Source organism: Phoca vitulina, unplaced genomic scaffold (genome assembly GCF_004348235.1).
Source record: "Phoca vitulina isolate PV1807 unplaced genomic scaffold, GSC_HSeal_1.0 scaffold71, whole genome shotgun sequence".
NCBI classification, from domain to species: Eukaryota; Metazoa; Chordata; class Mammalia; order Carnivora; family Phocidae; genus Phoca; species Phoca vitulina.
Window position 1 is genome coordinate 6318589 of NW_022589774.1, and position 27960 is coordinate 6346548.

Here is a 27960-nt window from a genome sequence, read left to right on the forward strand (position 1 = left end):
AATACACTCATTGAATTTAGAACGTGGAATCTACAGTACCTATTGCTTCATCAAACTCTGTTATTTCAGAACTAAGAAAACAAACTATTAAATCATTTTCCTAAGAGTGTACTGCTAGTTAGTGAAAGAGCAACCACTGGGTCCATGACTTCTAGTTCACCAAACTTGTCCCTTCCGCCAGTTTCTCTTTTTTTCCCTCACTCTTGTAAATATCAACATGTTGCTAAGATCAGGGCTGCTATTCTAACATTTTTTATTTTGTTGAAGTAAGTGATCAAGATATTTTATTCTTTGCCCTCTGGAGCTGCACTTTGCCTACAGTCTGTGGACCCACAGAGATATGACTCATGCTTCTGTATTTATCACCTCAGGTTTCCTGCTACCATTGCTTCGCTGCCTCTTAATGCATGAATGAAAATCTCAGAATTTTAAGATTAGGGAAATCCTGAATCTGGAGGAAAATGAAAGTGAGCAGTGTCCTCATGAAACTTCTGGCCACCAAAGTTGCCAGATGAAGTTATACATGGGTTTTTTCAAGATTAAGCCTTTCAATGAAAGGGTGATAAACCTAAATGCATTAGGAAAAGAGAAGCAAAACAACTTAGATTTTTTTTTTTTAATTTTGTCTGATAAATGAATGGAAATTCCATGAATTCCACACGTTAAATGAATATTTATTGAATTCTTACTGTTGCATACCTGGCCCTGTATTAGACTGTGGGTTTTTTTTCCCCCTCTCAAAATTATATTTTATAATACATATTTTATATCCCTGTTGTCTCACTTTGTCATATGTGATATATATATCTCTTTAACTATAGATTTATGGAATCCCTTTTAAAAGGCTTTGTAGTAAGCCAGTTTATGGATGTATTGTAGTCTTTTAAAACTATTCTTCGACGTCAGGGATTTTATCTTTTATTTCATTCTTTTATTGTGGTAAATAACATGTGAGATCTACCCTGTTAACAAATTTTTAAGTGCATAGTAAAGTATTGTTAACTATAAGCACAATATTGTACAGCAGATTTCATCTTCCTTTACTGAAACTCTATACACGTCAAACAGCAGCTCCACATTTTCCCCTCCCCCCAGCCCCTGGCAGACATCATTCTACCTTCTGCTTCTCTTTTGTTTTGTTTTTTTATTATGTTATGTTAATCACCATACATTACATCATTAGTTTTTGATGTATTGTTCCATGATTCATTGTTTGCGTATAACATCCAGTGCTCCATTCAGTACGTGCCCTCTTTAATACCCATCATCAGGCTAACCCATCCTCCCACCCCTCTCCCCTCTAGAACCCTCAGTTTGTTTCTCGGAGTCCATAGTCTCTCCTACCTTCTGCTTCTATGACTTTGACTACTTTAGATACCTCATATAAATGGAATCATTAAGCGTTTGTCCTGTTGTGACTGGCTTATTTCACTTAGCATAATGTCCTCAAAGCTTCATCCATGTTGTAGGGTGTAACAGGATTTCCTTCTTTTTTAAGGCTGGATAATATTCCATTGTATGTATGTTCCATATTTTCTTTATCCATTGGTCCATTGATAGACATTTCAATTCTTTTTACCTCTTGACTATTGTGAATAATACTATAATGAACATGCAAATATTTCTTTGAGATCCTCTTTTCAATTCGTTTGGATAAATATTTGGAAGTAGGATTATTGTACCAGAAGCTAGTTCTATTTTTAATTTTTGAGGAACATCCTCACTATTTTCTATAGCGGCTGCTCCATTTTAGATTCCTACCAATAGTGCTCAAGTGTTCCAGTTTCTCTGTCTTTGCTAGCTCTTGTTTTGTTCTTTTTTTTGTTTGTTTTGATAATGGCCATCCTACGAGATATAAGGTGATATCTTATTGTGGTTTTGATTTGCATTTCCCTGATGATGAGCGATGTTGAGCATTTTTTCATATACCTGTTGACCATTTTTATATTATTTTCTGATAAATGTCTAATCAAGTCCTTTGCTCATTTCTTTTTATTCAAGTTATTTGGGGTTTTTTGCTATTGAGTTGTAGGAATTCCTTATATATTTTGGATATAATTAGCCTTTTTTCAGATATATGGCTTGCAAATATTTTCTCCCATTCTATAGGTTTACTTTTCACTCCATGGATTGTTTCCTTTGCTGGGAAGCTTTTTAATTTAATGAAGTCCCACTTGTCTATTTTTTCTTTGTTGCCTGCACTTTTGGCAACATTTCCAAGAAACATTGCCAAGACCAGTGTTATGAAGCTTGTCTCCTATGTTTTATTCCAAGAGTTTTATAGTTTCAGGTCTTACACTTAAGTCTTTAATCCATTTTGAGTTGATGTTTGTATATGATGCAAGGTAAAGGTCCAGTTTTATTCTCTTGTACATAGATGTTCAGTTTTCCCAGCACTATTTACTAAAGAAACTATCCTTTCCCCATTTATAATCTTGATAGTCTTGTTGAAGATCATTTGACCATATATGTATGGATTTATTTCTGGGCTCTGTTCTGTAATGTTGGTCTATGGGTGTCTTTGTGCCAGTACCATACTATTTTGATTAATGTAGCTTTGTAATATGTTTTGAAATCAGGAAGTGTGAGGCCTTCGGCTTTGTTCTTTCTCATGATTGTTTTGGCTATGTGGGGTCCTTTGTAGTTCCATATGATTTTTAGGATTTTTTTCCTGCAAAAACTGCCATTCAGATTTTGATGGGGATTGCATTGAATCTGTAGATCATTTGGGGCAATATGGACATTTTAACAATATAAGGTCTTCTAATCCATGAACCTAGGATTCCTTTCTATTTAATTGTCTTCTTTAATTTCTTTAAGCAAATGTAATATTTTATTATACAAATTATTCACTTCTTTGGTTACATTTACTCTTAAGTATTTTATTCCTTTTGATGCTATTGTAAATGGAAATGTTTTCTTAATTTCCTTTTGGATTGTTCACTATTAGTATAGAAACACACTGATTCTTCTGTTGATTTTGTATTCTGTAACTTTGCTGAATTAATTTCTTAACATATAAGATCATGTAATTTGAACAGAGATACTTTTACTTCTTCCTTTCCAATTTGAATGCCTTGTATTTCTTTTTCTTGCTTAGTTGCTCTAGCAAGGACTTCTAGCAGTATGTTGAATAGAAGTAGTCAGAGTGAGTTTTATGCTTTGTTCCTGATCTTAGAAGAAAACTTTCAGTTTTTCATTGTTGAGTATAATATTAGGAGTGGACTTTTCATATGTGGCCTGTATTATGTTGAGGTAATCTTCTTCTACTTCTAGTTTGATGAGAATTTTTATCATAAAGGGTATTGAATTTTGTCAAATGCTTTTCCTCTAGAGATGATCATGTGATTTTTATCCTTTGTTCTGTCAATGCAGTGTATCATACTGATGAATTTTCACGTACTGAGACATCTTTGCATCACAGCAATAGATCCCAATTGGTCATGGTGTATGATCCTTTTAATGTGCTGTTGAATTCAATTTGCAAGTGTTTTGTTGAAGATGTTTGCATCTATATTTATCAGAGATATTGGCCTGTAGTTTTTGTTTTTTGTTTTTTGTTTTTTTGTAGTGTCTTTGTCTGGCTTTGATATCAGAGTAATGCTGCTTTTGTAAAATGAATTTGGAAAAGTTCCCTCTTTTTCAATTTTTTGAAAGAGTCTCAGAAGGATTTGTGTTAATTCTTTAAATGTGTGGTAGAATTCATCAGTGAATCCTCTGGTCCTCAGCTTTTCTTTATTGGGAGGTTTTGATTACTGATTCAATCTTCATACTAATTTAGGTATGTGCGTATTTTGTTTTCTCATGATTTAGTGTTGGTAGATTGTTTCTAGGAATTTATTTCTTCTAAGTTGAGAATAATTTTTCATAGTAATCTCTTTTAATCCTTTGTATGTCTGTGGCATTGGTTGTGATGTTTACTCTTTTATTTCTGATTTTATTTAATTTGAGATTTCTTACTTTTTTCTTCATCTAACAAGGTTTGTCCATTTCTTTTATCTTTTCAAAAAAACAACTCATTTTTGTTATGATTTTTCATTCTCTATTTCACTTATTTCTTCTCTAATCTTTATTATTTCCTTCTTTCTGGTAACTTTGAGTTTAGTTTGTTCTTTTTCTGGTTCTTTGAAGTGGAAAGTTAGGTTCTTTATTTGAGATCTTTCTTTTTTAATATAGTTTACCACTGTAGACTTTCCTCTTAGTACTATTTTACTACAGCTCATATGTTCTATTATGTTTTCTTTTTTTTTTAAAAGATTTTATTTATTTGCTAGAGAGAGAGAGCGCGGCTGAGAGAGAATGAGCAAGAGTACAAGCAGGGGGAGCTGCAGGCAGAGGGAGAGCTGAGTAAGGAGCCCGCTGCGGGACTTGATCCCAGGACCCTGGGATCATGACCTGAACCGAAGGCAGCCGCTTAACCGAATGAGCCACCCAGGAGTCCCTTAGGCTATGTTTTCATTTCCATTTGTCTCAGGCCATTTTCTTTTCTTTTTTTTTTTCTTTAGATTTTATTTATTTATTTGACAGAGAGATAGATAGCAAGAGCAGGAACACAAGCAAGGGGAGTGGGAGAGGGAGAAGCAGGCTTCCTGCCGAGCAAGGAGCCTGATGCAGGGCTTGATCCCAGGACCCTGAGCTGAAGGCAGACACTTAACGATTGAGCCACCTAGGCACCCCTCGGGACATTTTCTAATTTCTCTTTTTGATTCTTCTTTGACCCATTGGTTGTCTAGGAGTGTGTTGTTTAATTTCCACATAATTGTGAATTTTCCAGCTTTCCTACTGCTGTTGATTTCTAGTTTGATTCAGAAAATAGAAAAGATACTTGGTCAGAAAAGATACTTGGTATGATTTCAGTCTTCTTGAATTTGTTAAGACTTTTTTTGCAACCTAACATGTGATCTGTTCTGGAGAAGGTTCCATGTGTGCTTGAGAAAAACATGTGTTTTTTGTTTTTTTGTACTTTCTGTTGAGTGGTATGTTCCATATATGTCTGTTAAGCCCATTTGGGTTACATGTTGTTCATGTCCTCTGTTTCCTTATTGGTCTTTTGTCTGGATATTCAATCCACTATTGAAAGTGGGGCATTGAAAACTCCTGCTATAACAGTGTTGCTGTCTATTTCTCTTTTCAGTCCTGTCAGTGGTTGTTTGATATATTTGGGCACTCTGATGTTGGGTGCATATATATTTATAATTCTTACATCTTCTTATGGAATTTTTATCATTTTATAATGCCCTTCTTTGTTGTTTGTGACAGTTTTTGAATTAAAATCTATATTGTCCGATAAAAGCATGACCACACATGCTGTCTTTTGGTTACCATTTGCATGGAAAATCTGTTTTCTACTTTTTCATTTTCAGCCTAGGTACCACCTTAAATCTAAAGTAGCTTCTTATTAACAGAATGTTACTGTTGAATTTTTTTTAAAAAATCCATTCAGCCACTCTCTATCTTTTGACTATATCTTTGAATCCATCTACATTTAAGATAATTATTGATAGGAAAGAACTTACTATTAATATTTTGTTAATTGTATCCTGTTTGTCTTATAACTTTTTTGTTACTCTTTTCATCTTTTGCCGTCATCTTTGTTCTGGCTGATTTTTTTTTGGTAATGATATATTTTTTTTATTTCTTTCTCTTTCTTTTGAAAATCTTCTATAGGTATTTTCTTTGTGGTTTTCATGGTTTTTATATAAAATATCTTGTCATTACAAGACTAAGCTGATAACAACTTAATTTCAATTACATACCAAACTCTTCCTTTTCTCCCACCCCCCAACCACTTGGTGTTATTGAGGTCACAAATTACATTTTTTATTTTGTATCCATGAATATATCTTTTAGTTATAGTTATTTTTTATACTCTTATGTTTTAACCTCTACATCAGAATTAAAAATGATTTATACATCACCATTACAGTTCAATAGTACTCTCTATTTATCAACCTATTTACCTTTACCAGTTAAGTTTATACTTTTGTGTGCTTTCTTTCTCGTTCCTCTTTAACATCCTTTTACTTTAACTTGAAGGACTCCCTTTAACATCTCTCATAAGGCAGGTGAAGGGGTGATGTACTCCATAAGCTTTTGTTTATTTGGGAAAGTATGTTTCATTTTTGAAGTATAGTTTTACCAGGTATAGTACACTTGGGTGGCAATTTTTTCTTTCAGCACTTTGAATATATCATCCCTTTCTTTTCTGCCCTGCAAGTCTTCTGCTGAGAAATATGCTAATATATAAAATAAATATTAAATATTAAAATAAAATTATGGGGGCACGCTTGCATGTGTTGAGTCACTTTCCTCTTGCTGCTTTTGAAGTTCCCTCTTTGTCTTTGACTTTTGACAATTTGATCATATGTATCTTGATGTGGACTTCTGTAATTCATTCTATTTGGAGTCTTTTGGTCTTCTTGAATCTGCATGTCCATTTTCTTCTTCAGATTTAGGAAGTTTTCAGCCATTATCTCTTCAAATAAGCTCTTTGCCTCTTTCTTTCTTCTACATCTGGGACTTTGGGTGTATATTGGTGTGCTTGATGGTAGTCCATAAATCCCTTAAACTTTCTTCACTCTTTTTCATCTCTCTCACTCTCTCTCTCTTTTTTTTTTTTTTGTTCATTTGACTGGATAATTTCAAATGTCTTGCCTTGGAGTTCCCTGGTTCTGCTGCTCAATCATGTCTGCTGTTGAATTCTTCTAGAAATTTTCCAATTGGGTTATTGTATTCTCCGGCTCCTAAGTTTCTGTTTGGTTCTTTCTATATTTTCCATCTCTTTGTCTATTTTCTCATTGTTTTCTGAACCCATTGAACATCTTTGCAATGGTTCTTTTCAATTCTTTGAGGTAATTCATATACCTTTGTTTCTGGACACTGATTTTGTTCCTTTGATTGAACCATGCTTCCCTGTTTCTTCATATGCCTTATAACTTTGTGTTGTGATCTACCCATTTGATAAAGCAGCCACCTCTCTCAGTCTTTACAAACTGACTATGTATGGAGAAAAGCTTTCTCCAATCAGCCCAGCTTGAGATTCTGCAGGCCTCTTAGACTTTTTCTGTGGATGTGTTTCTCTGGACTTGTGCATGTAAATTCCCAATTACATGGATTTGCCAGTTTCTTTTTTCAGGAGCTTGTAATCTCTTGCTACCTCTGGTGTCCGTCTGCAGTATTGCAGTTATTCCAGAGCTGCTGCAAGCCTCCCAGGTTTTTGTTATTCTCTGTGGTCCTAAGGTTTTCAGAGTAGGCTGCATCCCCATCAGTCTGTGCTTTGAGTTGGGCGAGACAAAAACCAATCCTTTGGGTAGCCTCTCCAAAAATCAGAGTGTTGAACATATGCTCCACTCTTCCCTTTTCCCCTGAGAGAGAGGTTGCCAAGCTCTATTGGCCTCTGCCTGCTACACCCTGGGTCCTCTGGAGCAGATGCAAGCTGCCCAGGTCACTTGTGTTCTCATTGTCCCCCAGGCATCTTAGAGTGTGCCAAGCCCCATCAGTGCTCTGACATAGGCAAGGCAAAAAACAATCCCCTTGGGCAGTGCCCCCAAACATTTGATGCATGTTCCAACTATTGCCTCCCCAGGGAGAAGCTGGGGGCTGGGAGTTTTCTCCCTATTGGACCATGCTGAACTGTGGAAGGACTATCGTGAATAAGGGCCATGAATTTTTCTACCAGCTTTGGTGTGACTGGTTTTGTACTCATTTGGAGTTCAGGAGCCTCTTAACTGATTTCTGGATTTCTCATTAAGGGAATTGGTCTGTGCATTGTTGAACCAGTATCTCTGTTGGAGGAGGAGGATCTGGGGCTTCCTCTTTCACCATTTTGCTGATATCACCTCCCTTGAGGTTATGGGTTTATGAGCAACTCAAGTAAGGTTCTTATAATTATAGAAACAAAAAAATAAGTAAACTAATAGACATATAAGGTAATTTCAAACAATTCTAAGTGTTTTGAAAAAGTAATATAGGTTACATGATAGAGAATTGCTGCCTTGGCTAATTAAATTGGGAAATGAAGGAATTCAGGTATTTTAGCACAACCTGAAAGATAGTCACCTATGCATAGACATGTGAATACCTCGGGGAAGGCATTCCAGGTAGAGAGGAGAGCAAGTACATGATCTGACTTATGACTTAAAGGGATCACTCTGGTTACCCTGTGAGGAATAGATGTAGGTGGGCAAAGTCAGAACCCTGGTGGAACCTGGTAGTCTAGATGAGGACAGAAGCAGTGGATGTGATGAGATGTGGTCAAGGGATATTTTGAAGGTAAATCTAACGGGATTTGATATGAGGTGTGAGAGAAAAAAGTGAAGAATGACTCATAGGTTTTGGGCCTTAAGAACTGGAAAAATAAAGCTGCCAGTTAATGACAAGAGTAAAATTCAGGTGAATCAGGCTTCAGGGAGGAGCTCAGGGTTCAATTTGGCATATGATTGCTTTGAATTGCCTTTCAGACATCCAGGTAGGGAAGTAGTCCCAAATGAATAATACATTTGGGGGTTATCACACATTGATGATATTTAGAGCCTTGAGTTCAAATGAAATCACTTAGGAGTGTGGACGGATGGAGGACAGAACCATAGGCTCAAAGGTGAGGGGGATGAAACATCATTCAGGGAGACTGGAGGAAAGCTAGAGAGTGTGGTGTTCTGTAGGCCAAGTGAAGACATGCTGTAAAGTGGAAGAGATTAGTTGTGTCAAGTGCTACTGCAATGTCTTACTCTCTTCACCATGACCTGTAGTATGCAGTTAGCGCTCTATCCTGTGTGTTCACAATAGTGATCATTTGCACACTTAGAAATCAGTAAACACAAAATATGCCACGAACAATTCTTGAGCAGTTAGCATTACACTAGACACATACGCCGTGTGTGACATACACACTGAAGACAAGACCTGATGACCATTTGGGATACATTATACACATATGGATAAAATAAACAAGATGTTCACCCAGCTTCAAACTTATGAATGGATTCTTTTAAAAATTTTATTTATAAATGTATTTATTGCTTGGGAGTTCCCATATGTTTTCACATAAAAATAATACTATAAACGACAACTATGTCCAATGCTAGGCAACCAAAGCTCTAATAGAACTAAACTGTATCACCAAGATGAGATAGTGGTTTGCCAGGTTAATTATTGTGTTTACTTATTTTGAACTTCAGCCTCTCTATGCCTCAGCTGTTGTGGAAGGTAAATAATATATATGTGATTCCTGTTAAGTGATAACCATATTGATAATATTCACAGGGTTAATTTTATGAGATGGCGAAGCACCTCAGGTCTTGCACAACCGGTTTCAAATAGTTACTTAAGGAGACAAAGCTACCTACAGGTCATCCAATAGGTGCACAGCAGGTGATTAAAAATAAAAAGTGAGTGACATTCAGGTCTATTCAGTCATCTCCTGATGCCAACACTCTGGACCCTTCAGAGACTACATGTTGCTTTAATGTGATTATGCATTTCTCTCTCTCCCTGCCCAATTTAAACCTATCATGCTCATTCCACCAGCATAAACACATGCTTGGTTGGAAAGAGTTTGGGAGCAGAAGTGAAGATCACTAAGGATGTTGGGCCAACTTGATACCTCTCCAGGCATTTGACCCATCCCCCACTAAATGGGGGCCATGGCATCTTCATACTGTCAGCCTCCGAGCAGAGAAGACCCTCCAGTCTTGTGCTTATCATGTGCATTTTGGAGTATCTTCTCTTTCATAGGTTGCTGTGCTCTGAAATGCTCTTGAGATTGATATCCTTGTGTGAATGAAGTTGAACAATATAGCATATGTGAATGACTAATGTAGAAAACGTGAGGAAAGATGCCAGGCTCATTTTCAGTGCTGATGGTTGTGATGTAACACTCTTAAATCAGTCTGAGAGGTGCCCGAGGAAGGGGCTTAATTGCATTTTTGTACAGTAATTACTGGACAGGTGTCAAAGGGTAGCTCTATCATTCCAGTTGGCTTAGAAAAATATAAGAAATTCTATCAGGTTCCTGTTTCTCAAGAAAATGGATTTCAACCAATTCAATATTTGCTATGACTGGTGAGTGTATGGGTGTGTAATTGAGAAATACGGGGAAAACTTGGAGGAAAGCTAAGGATGGGTATGAATCACTATGTTTGGGGAAGTTATTCATATACTATTTTTGCCGTCTTGATTTTGTGACATTGAGCCAAGAAATATAAACATATTAAGCAGTTTTGCCAGACTTCCTTTTCTCTGTGTAATGTTAGCAAGTCATTAGTAAACTTACTCTGCAGTGTATTAAGAAATTTTGCCTGGAACCTGAAAGCGTAGCAATTTCTTTTAGACTTACTAATGGCTATGAGTCAACTCAGTTGAAGTAAGAAATACATAAATTTTCGGTGGGGGGGGGGGGCCTGAAACAGAGGAACTGCCAATCAGAATGTTACTGAAATGTGTTAGTATTGTGATATTTTGCCTTTACTGATGGCTGATTTGGGTTATGGGAAATTTGATTTATTCAAACACAAATTTGATTAGCTGGCCACGTTGTTGGTTGTGTGTGTGTGTGTGTGTGTGTGTACAGAGCCTGAGATTTTCAATCCTTGCTATGATCTTTTAGTTACAAATTCAGAAAGGGCAGGGGAAAAAATCATTTGTTTTTAAAACGTATAATAAAAAAAAAAGTTGCCTTTCTGTGGAAACTCGAATAATTTCCCCATTTCCCCTGTGATTTCTTTTATATAGGTATAAAGCACTTTTTAGTTTAAATTTGTATCTGTTATGGAAATATAGGCTTAAGTGTACTGGAAAATCAAATTAATAGAGATCAGTGGCATTTTACTGAAAAAGCCATCAGAATCTCTAAATTTGGGAATTCTATGGATGCATGTAATTGACAGAGGAAAGCTCCCTTTGCTCCATTTTGGGATGTTTTTTTCTCATCAGTTTAGAACTTCAGGCCTTAAAACAGTGCATGAATAAATGCTGGTTAGTGTTGTATGCCCTAGGCAAAATGGTATAAAAATATTGTCTTACATGCTGTGTCTTCTTGATCTCAGTTTTCTGCCTACTCAAATCCTATTTTAAGGACAACCTCTTTTAAAAGAGCTTCCTAGATAGAGTGACTATGACTTGAATTAAGTTCCTATCTGATTCTTTTAGAACTGTCTCTTCTTTGTTATCTAACTAACATTTATCTTTTCCTCTCTACTTGCTCTTTTGTTTCTTGTCGACTTCTTCTTCTACCTCCTTCTTTCTCCATATTTTCCTATTCGTCTTTAATCTCTTTTCCACTACCAATGCTGAGATGAGGTGGAAGGGGCCAAAAAGATAGACAGAGACTAATATTCTGATTGAATATTAATATACCATAGAATAATATGGAATCCAGGAAAACATGGAAAAATGCACATCTGGGGAAATGCAGGTTTCAGTATGCTTGCTTCACATGTATTTTCCTGGCTCTCCAGAGTTGCAAGGACTCAAGGGTCTTAAGCATATTTTATCCTTTCTACACCACAGTGGCATTTCACATCAGGCTCAAAGAAGAACGGAATTTTAGTGTTTCACATTCAGCCCTTGTCTGATGTATAAATCGTCTCTATAAAAACTTTGCAAATGGTCATTTGACCTTGGATACAGTGATACAAATTTATTCATTAATAGAGGGTTGGTTATGTAAACTATTTTACATGTAACTACTCAGTGATGTATCGATGACTAAGAAGTAAGGTATTAATGTCTTCAAAATGCTTGGAGCATGTTTATGTTATAGGGAAATAGTTGAAAGCACACTTAATGATTATAACTATTAACAGAACCAAAAATGGAATATATGCATTTTGCAAAAACTGTTTTAGAGCCTGTGAGTGATCTTTTTTATACTTATTTTTCCAAATGTCCAGTAATTTGTATATTCATGTTAGGATTAAAAATATCTTCCAAAGTGGATATAATCAGGGAAGACAACTCTAATAACCAAGCAGTTTGCCTCTTGCTCTGGGCTCTGTGGGTGACATCCATCTTTAACTCTCTGTTCTTTCCTACTCTGGATTTTAAGCTTCTGTTTCTACTAATAGGAAATAAATTTACACTTTCAAAAGAGCAAAAGAAAAACAAAAGGCTGTACATTTCATTAGTGTGTATAAGAATAGCTTTGACATGCAATGGTATAATCCCTAAATAGAAGGAAAGACATGGGAAGGTAAGCAAGATGTTTACTTTTAGAGCTGCTTTCTATAGTCTGGTGTGTGGAAACAGCTTCCCTTAGGAAATACTTTTTTAGATTATAAGAATTAAGTTTTTTGGGGTGCCTGCCTGGTTCAGTCGGTAGAGCGTGTGACTGTCGATCTTGGGGTCGTGAGTTCAAGCCCTATGTTGAGTGCAGAGCTTACTTAAAAAAAAAAAAAAGAATTAAGTTTCTTTGTTTATAAAAGGATGCTTCTTTATAAAAAGTTTCTAATTAATGTGTGGTTAAACGTAGGTAATGGATTACTTGGAAGCAATTCAAGGATTTTGAAAAGCCTTTTAAAGAAAACATGAAATATATTTTGATTCAAATTGTTTTCAACAAGAACAATAGATTAAAAACATCATTGTATATTACCTTTCTCACTTAAAAGATATACCCTGGAGAAACTGTGAAAACTTGCTTCTTTACCAGACTCTAAATATAGAATGATTTAATCACCTGTGTTCTGTATAAAATATGCAAATGTACTACTCCATCCTTTCTCCACAGAAATCAGAAATATATTTTTTAAAGGGAAAAAGATTATCAATGTTAGATTTTAAAAATCTAACCTTTGTCAATTCTTAAAACAGTTTATTTAATGTTGAATGTAATTTTGGGTTTTCTTTTTCTTTTTAGAATTTATATAGATTCCTCTATTTTTCCTAGACAAAACATGTATCATCTCCATATAACTAGCATTTCTGAAAAACTAAGTTACATGTAATGTGTCTCAAGTTCACTTATCAAATTGGAGGCTAGAATGTATATTAGTATGGAAATTTGATATCAAATGGTGAATATATAAATTTACTTCTACAAAATAAACATCTTAAGTATTAGATAATATCCCTTGACTTTTCAGATATGTGCAAAAGTTGGACACGACTTGAATTTCCAATAGGAATTCAGTAGTTACTCCATGTTTTCTCAGAATAGAATTCTCAGCCATATAGGGTTTTATTTAATCTGAGAAGTATATATTCTTCATGTGGAACTGTAAGCAAGATCATAATTGATTGATATTAAGTTTCCTGCTAATGGGAATTAGTCTTAATGATGAAAGTAATAGATGTCACACTGAAATGAGAGTTAGCATGTTATTACATACTATTCATGAAAACATAAGTGCCATTCTTTTGTATGCTAATATGAAGTTGTCATTTTGTAGGCCAAAAAGGGCTTAGATATTGGCAATTTTCTGTGGTTCAACCTAGTACTATCATTAGCTGAGAGCTGCCACCGGAAAAGTCCTGTGGAGCAATGTGCTAATACAGTGTGGTTTTCAAGAAGTTGTTTGCTCCCTTGTTGGATTGTCAATGGTCCCAAGTGGTATTCTGACCGAAATATTATCTCATACAAGAAAGCCAAGGTCATTACTTTAGTTTCCAGAATAGTGTGAAAGGACAAAAAAGTGAAGAAGATGGGTTTGGTCTCTGGGCATTTACCCCAGTAGTACAAAGGATGTACAATGGGCTGCCTTTGTATGTGAGTTTACAATAAAGGTCTATAATGCTACTTCTCTGTTGAACCTAATTTGTTATGTCACAGAAGCAGCCCCAGTGATTAAGACTACTACATGTTACTGACATTAGAGGAGAAGCTTCTTGTACAAATGATGTCTGTAAATAACATTTCAGACAGATATGGCCAATAAAGTTAAAACACTCAGGAAATGGATAAACAAACTCATTGATTCAGATACGCCAGTCAATGTTGCCTAGGTTCCACTAGGGCAGTATGTGAATTATGAGCCTGTAAGAGTAAAGGCCATTTCGAGATCATCTCTGGTTTTATGAGCAGGACCTTTCAAAGCAGTTCATATCATCCAACATTAGGTGATCATGGTGTTGACGTATAACCAAAAGGTTAAGAATGAGATGAATAACAATAACCTTTGGCAACAGTATTCATCTGTTACTACATATAATTGATGGATGATGATTATTTTTGTGGTATAACAGTAAATAGTAATGATACCTACTATTATATCTTCTCACAAAGTTCTTTGGCAATGAGAACATCATTTATTATTTTGCTTTTCTCATTATTCATATATTTCTCATTCTTCAAGTATTTTAAAATAATCTTGCTTACATACTTCGAGTGTTCAGATGTGGCATTCTGAGTGTGTGATTTGATTCTTTTCCTAAAGACTAGCTTCCTCTCAGGATGAAACTTGTTCCCCCACAAGGAAATAATGGCAAAAAAAAAAGGTGTATGATTGTTTCTTACAGAAATTTGGCAAGATAATACTTACGTTCTTCTTTAAGCAAGTGTGTAATAATACAGATGTCAGTGTAATTATAACTGGACTTGGCCATTATATCAATTTATTGGAAATAGTGTTCTTTTCCAAATGAGAAAAAAATGAGATCAATCTTAAATACCAAGTTAAAAGAAGTTGCCAAGGCACCTGGCTGGCTCAGTCAGAAGAGCATGCGCCTCTTGATCTCCGTGAGTTCCAGCCCCATGTTGGGTGTGGAGATTACTTAAATAAATAAATAAAATTTAAAAAGGAAGTTGTCACTGGACCAGTTATGCATACATCATTGGTGTAACTCAGATACTAATACCTGACAGCTGTAATTTAGAATTTTTACATCACTTAAAACTTTCAAATTATTAATGTGACTTTACTTTTAAGATTACAGGTATGAAAATATATTTTAATGAAATCATGATTACAGTATGAACAGAGGAGGAATTTGTGGAAGGCATTCAGAACATTCTATATTGTTTTGATGAATGTGAACATCTGAGCCTCTGAGTAAAGGGGAGAAAAAGCGAAATTAGAACTTCTGGTGTCACCTGTATTTTAAGATCCATGATATAACCTACTTTTAAAACAATATGTTCGTCAGGTCTTCCCTGGGGTTATTTAATTTTCAACACATTTTCCTTCAATGACATAATAGCTGGTCAAGTACTTTATAACACATGAAAAAGTTGTTCCTAGGCATTGGGCTCACGGAAACATTTTCATGACTGTCGATGATTGCCTTGCGTTCCAAGGCTAGTCTCATACAATTACAAATAAGTGTGTCTTACCAGTGTTTGGTGTCAAAGCTGAATATAGTTCCAAAATGCCAAATGACACTGAGAACTTCTTACAATTCAAGAGTGCAAAAATCACAGTAGAACTCTGTGAACTTCTGTTCTAAAGACATCACTGTCATGGAAACTCAGATTATTCATCATTACTTTTATGAGTAATTACCTTTATCATCTCAATGAGTACAAAGCTCTTAGAGGTCTATTTCTGAAGTTTCAACTCATACTCCTGACTAGAACCATGTATTCAACTTCCTTTTCTTAATGCACATTCTATGATTGTCTATATACTAAAGATCAAAATTAAATGTGAATCCAAACAAGATTATCTTACACTCTTTCTATTGTAGATTTTAAGTTTGGAAGTCCTTCTTTAATCAGCACTTCAAGTAATTCTGTGTTAGGATTAGATGCATAGACCCAAATTTCCTTTACTCTAAACAATTCAACTTATTTGTAAGTTGTCAATGTGACTAGATTGTTTACAAAAGTTACCTTTCATGGAAAAATTAATTTTTATTATTGATGAAGTGATTGTTACTTTAGTCACATAATATGGCACATACAGAAGCAGTGCTAAAGAAAGCATTTGTGAAGTGCTTTGATAGCCTGAATTGATGTTGAAATTCAAGACTCTTAGACCTGTATCAGTATACTTGCCAAGGGCAACCATTTCCTGTAGATATTGACCAAGAGATCTTGTACAAAAATATAAAATAAATTCACAAGAATATTCCAAATAAAGAGCCTCATGGTAGACTCATTCTCATAGTGACTTGACATATTCCCAGTTCCATCTCAAGCCTCTGTTGCAATCATCACAGCTCTGTGATAACTATTTAAAACCCGCACATTATAAGACATTACTGTTTCTAAGTCTACATTTACTTCTTTTGCATTTAAATAATTTGTGGATGTTATCCAAGTGTCTGGGTAATGTTGCATCTCATCATTGTCAACAAAAGAACTGGCTAAATAAAATAATAGTGCTGACCATGTAGGCTGTTTTAGTCAATTGTTGAAGAAATTACCTTGCTTCTAATCAATAAAATAATTAATTGTATTTAATGGGGTAGAGTCTAAAGACATGCCTTATCTTTTCTCATTTATAACTATGTAACCCAGGATGCCTGGGGGGCTCAGTTGGTTAAGCATCTACCTTCGGCTCAGGTTATGATCCCAGGGTCCTGGGGTCAAGTCCTGAGTCGGGCTCCTTGCTCAGCGGGGAGCCTGCTTCTCCCTCTGCCTGCTACTCTCCCTGCTTGTGCTCTCTCTCTGACAAATAAATAAAATCTTAAATATATATATATATAACTCACCCATGTCTTTTTTTTTTTACTTCTCTGTTGTTTCCCCCTTGCCTAGCATCATAAGCAATTGATAAATATTTTTTTTTAAAGATTTTATTTATTTATTTGAGAGAGAGAATGAGACAGAGAGAGAGAACATGAGAGGGGGGAGGATCAGAGGGAGAAGCAGACTCCCTGCTGAGCAGGGAGCCCGATGCGGGACTTGATCCCGAGACTCCAGGATCATGACCTGAGCCGAAGGCAGTCGCTTAACCAACTGAGCCACCCAGGCGCCCCGATAAATATTTTTGAATAAATGAATATGTTGAAGAAATGTCTAAAACTATAAAAATATACTTGGGATATAATTACAATGTATCTAAATCCACCCTCCTTTCCTTGATATTTTTACTGGCAGCATTAGTTTTTCTGGGAGTTGCAAAGCTAGAGATTACGAGCCTGTGCTTACAATGTTTATGTGTACCTCCCTTGTGTTTATTGCTATCTGAAAATATTTCCAAAGACATTTTTAGATTTTCAAGTTTTATTTATCCTTTTTATTTGCTTGCTCTTATAATTATTTAATTAAATACCATTTTCTTACCAGTAGTCAGTATATTTAATGATAAAACACTAAAACATTGAGGATTTTATGCTACAAAAGACAAAAAAGTCTGCTTTCCTTATTTTTATTTAACATTGCTCTGGAAATACTGACCAATGTAATAAGGGATGAAAGGTAGTAAACCATAACTTTTGGAAGATGTAGAGGTAAAATACCATTATTTGTAAAGCTATAAGCTTGCTTACTTGGTTCTCCAGGTACAAAACAATATCAAACAAAGTTCAGTATACAGCAGTGGTTCTCAAGATGTTATCCCAAGACCCTCTCAAAGGTCTGATGAGGTCAAAGCTATTTTCTTGAAAATACGAAGATGATTTTGCCTTTTCCACTCCCCTTGTCTCATGAGTTTTTCAGAGGCTATGTGATGTGCTCTCCAGTAAGTTGAATGCAGAAGCATATAATCGAATCTGTTTTCTATTAATCCAGAAATTTTAGATTTTTTTTTTAAGATTTTATTTATTTACATGACAGAGAGAGTGAGAGCCAGAGAGCATAAGCGGGGAAGAGGCAGAGGAAGAGGGAGAAGCAGACTCCCTGTGAGCAGGGAGCCTGACACGGGGCCCTATCCCAGGACTCTGAGATCATGACCTGAGCTGAAGGCAGACGCTCAACCGACTGAGCCACCCAGGCGTTGATCCCCCTTTTTTAAGATTTTATTTATTTATTTGACACAGAGAGAGAGATCACAAGTAGGCAGAGCGGCAGACAGAGGGAGAGGGAGAAGCAGGCTCCCCACTGAACAGATACATCTACATACCTGGCAATGATTAAGTTAACATGGTAATGACAAAGAAAAACTATACATAGAAAAATATTAAATAAAAATAGAGAATACATTTCATATATTTCATAAATCCAACCATGTAAAAAGTATAACAAGATACCAGGAGTAGATACTTTAATACATTAACAGTAATTATCTCTGGATTCTGGAATTATGAATAATTTTTGTTATCTTTGTTATGCCTTTCTGTATTTTCCTAATTTTTTACAGCAAATGTTATTGTTAAAAATTTTTAAAAAGCATTACCATTCAATTAACTTTACACAGAACTATTAAAGTTTTAATTTATAGGGTAAAACAAATCAGACAAATGAAATTTTATATTGCATTTCAGTTCTGGATTACATGCTCTTTTCCATCTGACAGTAACTTCCTGGGATAGTACCCTCCATTTTCACAGTGTAGTTTTGTCTGTTTGCCAGTAAACTAACCTTAAACAAGTCACTTTACCTCTCTTGGTCTTTAATTTCCTTGCCTATCAAATGACGCTCCTTCCAATTTTATAATCTGGAAATTAAATGATAAAGATTTCTAAAACTATACACGGAAACATCTTTCCCTATAATCTGTATGTCCCTCTTTTACTACACAATTTTCTCCTAACATATTCTCTTCTATGTTTTGTGCTTCTGAATATTCCCATCCCCTGCTCAACATCTGATGATTGAAGGGATTGTAATGTCATCTTCCTGTCTGTCTCTCTGAATTACTTAAGGCAGCATCCAGATCCTAGTGTCCCTATATGAATATTGTTGAGTGATTGTCATCTATGGGTCTTTGGTGATATTTTGGTGGTGCTATGATATTGTCATAGAATTTATAAAAAGTCTGCAGAGATTCTAAGAATCTAGATATACATGGACTAACTGAAGTGGGATAGTGAATTGCTGTTGCCTTTCCTTCTTAGCCTGTTTTGTTGGACCTTATTAATAAATACGCTTTACAGTTATACACAACCCTGGCTTGGCTGTATATGTTTAACATTCAAAATGATGAGCACTTTAGAAATACTTTTTGATGAAGCTATTATATATTATTTAAATTGTAAGTTTGCAATCTGGTATTTTAACTCTGTGGTGCTTACTAAAAAGCATGGTTGTATTTAGTAGTTAATTCAAATAAGGCACTGAATATGTTAATGGATGAGATATGAATGCATATTGGTACAATATGATGTGCTCCATACAGATCCATTCACTTGATATCCAATACAATTTTCTTATCATTTAACTCATCACATTCTTTAGTATAAAGCCTTAATCTATATTGTATACTTCAAATGGAAAACCAAGCCTTAGAATTGATTCTCTTTGTCTAATTCGTCAACTGGGGTGAAATATACACTGTTTGATGCCTCCATGTGATTCATGTGTACTGATAAATTTCTTTTTAAACTTGCAGCAAATAGTGGCAGCAATAAATGCAGGGATTATACCTTTAGGAAACACCTCCAATCAAATCAGTCACTGGGATTTGGGAAGTTCCTTCTTCTTTGCTGGCACTGTTATAACAACTATAGGTAGGAGACAACTTATTTTGTTTTTTAATTTTGGTACAGCTTGTGAGCTAAACTTCATGTTTGAATTTTTCTTTTACAGTTGGTCAAATTGGTCTATGGAAGGTAGAAAGCTAGATTTTAGTAAATTGATTTTGAAAAAAGGGTTTAAAAGTTGAACAAAGGAATGATGGAAATGGATTAATTATTGTACCAGTATACTAACTTAAATTTAAAATGCATATGAACCCGGAGAGCAGAGCATTTGAGTCATTTGACTAATGGATAGTAATGTCAAGAAATGGCTTGAAATGATGATTTTTGGGGGGCAAATAGTTTCAAATTTTCCTGCATCTTTGATTTTTTAGTGTAGAAAGAAAAGATTTGAGTACAGTTTTGACATTCTCTTCATGAAGTTCTTGTTTGATATCACCTTTTTCAATTTGCAAATTTTAACTCTACATTTCAACGGATTGTTCCTGTTCTTATATGCTTGTCTATTATGATTACTTCAGGGATTTTAAAAAATATGTTGTTTTTGCAATAGTGCAAATGTATAAAAAAATTGACACTGAAATATGAGGATTACAAGAAGAATTTAAGTTTAAGCCCTTGCTGTTTGCCTTCTATTCACATTGTTTGTTACAATGTTAAAAAGGACCACATAGTGGAACACCGTCTCTTTTTGGGTTGACTATGCATTCACTTAGCGTCTTCTAGGAAGCAGAATGGGTATATATACATGACTTTTCTTCTGGTAATTAGTCATTCAGTGCTTAAGAAATATCCAGAGGCTAGAAATACAGACTCCATAGTGAAAACCACGCTTGCAATGCTGTGGGGATTGGGAAGGGTTACAGCTGTCTTTTTTCATGGAAGGAGATGGGTTTAAAGCATAATTTTCAAGATAGGGAAGGAACTGACTCATCTCAGTTATGAAGGAATTTTAGGTGGAAGAAGTCTTCCCTTCTCCATATGCTGGTGATGAGATTTCCCCTCATGGGCCTGGTGTCTGATTTTGGGGTGTGAATTATGAGTCTAAAAGTTTTCATTTTATTATGTGATGCCATTGATAAATTGTGGAGTAGATAAGGTTTTCAAATCAGTGCTTTATATCAAACTCCTAAATAAGAGGACACGAACAGTGTATGGATGAACTCTTGCCTAAAATTTTCCTTTGAAAAAAGTTTGTAGAGTCCTGTCATTATCTGAATCCACCGTAATGCGTCTTTGTGCCCCATCACTTTCCGGTGAAATAAATACCTGAGCATGTTGATTTTTGCCTTTGTGAAGAGGTCAGGGAACTATATTTACTCTTACATTTCCACCAGCTAGGTCAAAAGTTGTGTGGCTGTGAAAACCTGGAAGAATGGCAATCTTGATTTCTAACCATAATAACAGGTTAACTTTGGAGCTTAGACGTCTTGGCCCATTTCTACTATGGAAATAACTGTTTATTGTGTAAACTACTTAGAGTCTGGGGGGGGGGGGATCCTCACAGACTGAGTGAGAATGGTTTGTTTCTGCCCCATGAAAACTCAGAAGTCCAAGTTCTAACTCATCATGACCACTGCTGAATTATTCTGCAAGAGACTTAGTCATTATACTGACTTACGGTTGCATCATGTGTTTGTAAACAGTCTCATTTTTCGAATCCCAAATTCAGTAAGTTTTGCAGACATATACTTGCACACATGAAAAAAAATAAACCATTATTACCAGCCTTACCCCAAATTATAGCCATTAAGCACAGGAGCTGATTATTCCGGTTGTTTAGGTAGCTGCCCGACAGCCCAAATCCCTTGCTGTTCTATCTCAGACTTTAGTCTTAAGTGGATTAAGTCATTCCAGGTCACCCACATTTCCTCCACGTCCTTTTACTCCTAGGTCAAGGTCATCTCCTCTGACCTTAGACTAGATTATGGTCTAGGGCAGGATAAAAATTTTGCCTTCTTTTATACATGTCCATTTTGACATCTAAATCACCATTCAGTAGAATTCAAAGTATAATTATTAATCTTCATATTGATAATAATCGTGTGAGCTTTGAAGTGGTTTTTAGCAATCACAGAAATTGTAACCCCTAGCACTAGCTGCATTGCATTAGTCACTTAAAAAAAGAACTTGAGACAGTTTTGGAGGATAAATTGCAGTGGCTTTTATGGGGTGCCTGGTATAGGCAATGCTTCACGGAGCGTTGTTAGCTGCAGCTGTCCAAGATTCGTCTATTCGGTGTTACCAATTTGTCTAAGAAGCCACAAGGACTCTTATTGTTCATGGGAAATACGCCCAAGGGAAGTTCAGTTATACAAAATAGATTATTAAAACTTAAGGCCTAATTTTAGAGACTCTCTTCATATATCTACACACTCTTTCCAAAATCATACACTTCCAAACCCTGCACAAATTCCATTCCACAGTTGCACAGACTAAAATCCAATCTTGACTGTTCTCATTCCCTCACACCTGACTTTCCGTCCATCAATCAGTTCTGTTGGCTCTGACTTTAAAGTACATCCATAATGTAACCACTACACACCATTCAAAGTGCCACCATTTTGGTCCAAGGCAGCATTGTCTCAATGTCAGCATCCTTGCAGAAAGAAGCCTTCTGCTGATAGCATCTCTGTGCTCTCCACCTTGGAGCAAACACTGTACTCCTGCCCGTCTCACCTAGTAAGATACACGTTCTATGAGGTTAGGGATTTTATGTGTTTGAGTCTTTTCTGTATCCCCATGCTTGACCCATAGTAGATGCTTAACAACTGGAATTAATAACAAATAAGCATTCTAATGGTATGAACTGTGGCCTGTTTTAAATTACGTAAACTAAATTGATACCTATTCTTAGCTCTTTCAACAGATTTTAGTGCCAGCTTTTTTGCTAGTTTGTTCATTTATTTATTCAACAAATAATATAGCATTGTCACTCTGCTATTATCAAGATAAAAGATAAATTACTTGAGCCTAAGTCGCGCCCAGACCAGTCAGGGAGGCCAGTGGACAAATAGTCATTTATAATATAGAGTGCCGCATGCTATGGGTTAAGAGTATTTAATGGGAATCTATAGGAACTACACTATAGGTAGATACTGGGATAGGCGGATGGGTAAGGAAGGGACAATGCTTTCCTTTCTTAGTAAACGTTGTCCTAGTTGAGACCCGAAAGAGAATTAGGAGTTTCCCAGGTGAATGAAGGTGGAAAGGGAACATTGTAGGCATTGGGAGTTCATGTGGGAGAGATTAGGACCAAGGAACATTATGTTCTGTTTGGGGATTGCAAGTTATCTAGAATCGTTGTTTGTAGTTGAAGGGATTCCTCGTCAGGACCATGTAAATCAGTAAGTCGGCGTAAGTGGCTCCTGTTGGATCAGTGCTACTTCTGCCACTGCCTGGATAGAAAGGACGCAGCCCCTGCTCGGAATCCAACTGGGGAGAGAAAATGTACACTTAGGAAATAATCGAAGGATAACAGAGATAAGTCTTGTATAATCAAGTGTTACATGGAAGAGTGGTTTAAACAATGGTTTAGGAATTGAGAAAAAGGGAAGTACACATGGGCTGGAGCTGGGAGGGGAGGTGTCATGAGAGAAGCTGGATTGGAACTGTGCCTTTGAAGAAAATGTTTTGGTTTAGATCGAAGGGGGGGAAAGGGCCTCCTAGTCTGTGACATGGCTGAGCAAGAATACAAAGAGAGGTATGAGCTTGGTTTACTTTGGGGATAGAAAAGTAAGTATTTGAGTGTTTAAAGAGTAGTGGGAGATACTATTGACTGATTCAGTTGGGAAGGATACAGTTGAATATAATGTGATTTTTGAGACTTACTATAATAAGATAGAACATGGGTTGGTTTGGGGTTTAGTTGTTGTTGTTGCTGTTATTGTTGCTGTTGTTGGAAAGTGAAGTGACAGGTTAAAAGTGACATTAAAAGATGCATCTATCAAGAAGAGGATGCGTGGAGACCTGATGGTGGAGAGAGCAATTAGGAGCCCATCCCAGTGACCCATGGAAGGGGGATGGGATGGTTGACCGGCATGGTTGGAGTTGGTGTTGCAAGAAGAGAGGAAGACAAAATGTTGAAGTAATTAGATGCGAGAATCAACAGGCCTTGGTGATTAATACAGGTTGAACATTGAAATGAATATTTAAGCAGCAGGCTTGCAACTCATCGGCAGTGCTAGTCTACTCTATGAAGAGAAGAGAGTTAAAAAATGGCCAAGATTTCATACGTTGTGTTCTATTTGGAAGCTTCATTTTAGTAGGCCCCCCCCCCCACACACACACATTTGCTTATTTATTCTTTAATTCAGACAGACTAAGAATGCAAGGTAAATGGGTTCCCTCCTGAAGCTCTCATTAGGGCTGAAGAGACCAGCGATTAATCAGGACATTAAAAAACAAACAAACAAACAAACAAACAAAACAAGACCATTATGGATGAAAATAAATGCTACCCAAGAAGTTCATGTGTGGTGATAGAGAATAGATAGAGGAGCCAGAGCGGGGAGAGGGAGGTGTTCTAAAGAAGACTGATTTAAGAGCTCTCTGAGCAGGTGACATGGAAGCTGAAACTGGAAGCATGAGAAAAGGTCAACTAGGTAGAGAAGAGCGCAAAGATATGTTCAAGCAGAGGGCCAGCAATAGCAAAGATCCTGAGTGGGATAGATGTGAGCATATTCAAGGAATACTGATGAATCCATGTGGCGGGACCTGGAAGAAGAAGCAAGGTTAGCAAGATCAAGAGGAGCCAGGGTGTGTGGGGCTCAGTAAGTCATGGCAACATTCCGAATTCAGTGGGAAGCCACTGAAAAATTTAAGCACAAGAGAGGGAAGATGTGACTCAGCTGCCATTTGGAGGGCATGAGGGGAAGCAAGACCAGTAAGAAGGTGATCCCATTGAGGCACCTGGGTGGCTCAGTCCGTTGAGCATCTGACTCTTGATTTCAGCTCAGATCATGATCTCAGGGTCTTGAGATCAAGCCCCACATAGGGCTTCATACTCAACAGGGAGCCTGCTTAAGATTCTCTCTCTCCCTCTCCATTTGCCCCTCCCCCTGCTTCCCCTCCCTCTAAAATAAATAAATCTTTAAAAAAATGAAGAGGGTTATCCCATTAATCCGTGAGTGAAGATGTTGCCTTGAACTAAGGAAGTGGCAGTGAGGAGGGTAAATCATGTACCTGTCCACCTTTTACCCTCCTCACTGCCACCTTGACAGATACATGATTAAAAAAAGAAAGTTTACATGGAAGTATACTAATCCCTGAGCATAGTACCAAAAGGGGACTATTCGTGTCTTCTATCTTAAGTTATTTTAAAGCTAATAAGAAATCACTTATACTCTAGGACAAGCTGTTGGCAAAAATGATGTAATGGACAACTGTATTCTATTCTGAGTTCAGTTTAAAGATAAGAATAAAATGGTAGATTATTTTATTACCTGGAGGCATTAAAATATAATGAAATTATCTCCAGTGGAAACTAAATTGGAATGCCAGAGCCAGGATTTGCCCAAGCTTATCACTCAATCATGACCTCTGAGCGTCAGAATGCAGATAACAAGGGCACCACTATGGTCTCTAGCAACTGTAAGATCCCAAAGCATCATGCTGAGACTTACGGAAGACATTTTTTTGGAGTAGCAGTTCTCCTATTTACAAAGGACTCTTGTTTTCTACTACTTGAGTGTAGAGATTGAAATCAGTAATGTAGCATCTATGTTTATTTTTCCTGTATTTCGAACCAGCCACTAGAACTTTCAGTTTGCTTTTACCTATATTGAATTGCTGAAGTTGTTAAGGCAATGGTCACAGACTTACTGCAAACCCATATTTTGCTTGTTTAGCATAATGCTTAATTGATTAGAAAAAGAACAACAACAAACAACAACGACCAAAAAAAGGAAAAAAAATTAAAGGTTTAGAGTAACTGTCAGAAGAAATTCCAAATAACAGACAAGTCAATATTAGAGAGGCAGAGGGTATATTGAAAACTGTGGAGCCTTATGCATGCTTTCAGCAGGGAATCTACCATTTCTGTTGGATATGGGAGGAAACTATAACTTAAAGAGTGAGGGAAAAATTGTAAGAGTGTTTTCTGTTCAATGTTGTGATTTCATAAAACCACTATCTGAACTTGGAAATGAATAGACTTGAAGCAGTGGTGTAGAATTTGACAGAGAGCATTCTCCCAGGGGATGATGTTATTGCAGCTTTGGGTATTGGGTGTTATTTTATTAATTTAGTACACATAATTCTGTGGCATTTCACTAGTCTCTTGGCTGTTCTCAAAGAACTGCAGATTGGATTTTGGAAACCATTATTTTTATTTATTTTTCTTAGAGCAGGGGGTGTTGCAGAGAGAGAGGAAGAGAGAAAGAATCTTAAGCAAACTCCCCACTGAGTGCAAAGCCCCACACCAGGCTTGATCTCATGATCCTGAGATCATAAACTGTGCTGAAATCAAGAGTCAGACGCTTAACTGACTAAGCCACCCAGGTGCCCCTAGAAACCCATTTTAAAGGAAAGTTAAACTGCTTTCAGGCAGCTTAAAAGGCAAATAGTCTTGGGAGGTGACTTCTAGCACTGACCCCACAATATCCTTGCATTTTTCCTTATGCCAGTTTGTTAAAGTGGATGATTATTTTTCCAAAATACATAATTCTGGTGTTGTGCATTTGCAATACAGACGTTGAAGTTCAGAAATTGCTTTGGGTCTTTGATTCTGTTTCTCTTCCCATCCACCTAAATTAATGAAAAGAAAACCTAGCTCAGGATATTAACATATGTTCCTGCCATTTGAAATCTTCACATAAGTTTATTTTCTAAGTTAACATGTATTTCTCAGAGAAAATGCCACATGAATGGTAGTTAAGTTTGCAGAGTGCAAAATTACATTTGATAGGCAATAAAGCAGGATTATTGCATAAATATATTGTAGACTCCAAAGCAATAATGAAATAGTCACCTTTTCTCATGGCATATGTATGTTACATCAGTCACAAGTTCAATTCAGAGCCCCTAGTTCTCAGAATCCTGTGCTGATTGGAAGGGGATTGGGCAGCATTAGGGATATAATCTTCCCAGGTGTGAGGTAACATTTTTGTTTGCTTTTGGTAGTAGGAAAACCCACAAAAAGGTAGTACAGATCTGACAGAAACTGGAGGGCCCAGTGAGAGGGGGGTTGAATGGCCATTATCAACATAATGGCCATTCATTTCTTGGGTATGTTCAAATCAGGAATTGCTTGTATTCTGGAAAAAAAAAAAAGTTTATGTATTTCTGCATACTTTTGAAAAGTTTGCAATAACATATTTTTAATCTTCTGGAAAGCTATCACTATCAAATGTGATCAAGAAATTACCCCCAAATTAGAAGTAAACTATTGCCACGAAGCTCATGCCCTGAATAAATACAGAATCTATTTCTTTCTTGTCTTCTGCCCCTTCTCAACCATTGACATGCAGCACTGTTTGTCATAGATTATAGATTTTATAGGGCATCTGACTGACCACCAAATATGGAAGTATTGCTCTGAATGGGATTAAAACTAGGTGAGGTGATTATCAGAAAAATACTTTTTGTAACTCTCTCAAATATTTCATTTGATAAAGAAGGAATGTAATAGGGGCCACTGGGTGGCTCAGTCGTTAAGTGTCTGCCTTTGGCTCAGGTCATGATCTGAGGGTCCTGGGATCGAGCCCCGCAGTGGGCTCCCTGCTCAGCAGGAAGCCTGCTTCTCCCTCTCCCACTCCCCCTGCTTGTGTTCCCTCTCTCACTGTGTCTCTCTCTGTCAAATAAATAAATAAAATCTTAAAAAAAAAAAAAAAAGGAAGGAACGTAATAGCGTTTGTCTGGGCCTACTTTCAGCTAATAATTAGGCTACATATTTGTTGTCTTCCCAATCCTTTGTGTGTGTGTGTGTGTGTGTGTGTGTGAAATTTTTTAGACTTGTGCAAACTTACTCTTGGACAGTCAGCTTTGTTGTTTATGTGGTACTATAAATGTAGCATGATATTTACAAAAGAAGTACCTGGGCCAGATGAAGTTCATGTGTAAGTATGGTGGTTTGGGTGCACATGAAGTACATTACAGATATGACTAATTCTAACTTCAAATTGGAATTTCATGCAGCCAGCTCTTGGTTCTAATATACCATTGGGGGAAATGTTGATTATATGAACAATGGAAAGTCACAGTTCATCCAAAAAGGCACACTAATTACTAATCTTAAACTTCTTCCCCTTTCAACTTTATTGTTAAGGCAAAAAGAACAAATACGTGGGCAAATTTAGGTGACATGCTGTACCTCTCCCTTCTAAGCTTAGGTTCCCCTCTTTGAAGATGCTAACAAAGTGAAATTTCCAAGGGCAAGTGGCAAGAGAAGAAAAAAGGAAAGAAGGGGTATGAAATAAGTCATAATCTACCCCAGTAGCTTATTCAAAGAATGCATGTTTTCATAGTTAATTTCAGTGGCATCTGTAGATAATGGAAGTTATGCTT

The 27960-nt window shown here is 36.4% G+C and overlaps 1 protein-coding gene across 5 annotated transcripts in view; it reads left to right on the forward strand.

Annotated features, from left to right (window-relative positions):
- The window catches only part of KCNK2 (potassium two pore domain channel subfamily K member 2), a 219857-nt gene that overhangs the window by 88510 nt on the left and 103387 nt on the right, over nt 1–27960 (forward strand). For all 5 annotated transcript variants that reach the window (XM_032393113.1, XM_032393115.1, XM_032393114.1 and 2 more), the window contains exon 3: nt 19368–19485. In XM_032393113.1, coding sequence (XP_032249004.1) covers nt 19368–19485 — 118 coding nt within the window. The remainder of the gene's footprint in view (nt 1–19367; nt 19486–27960) is intronic.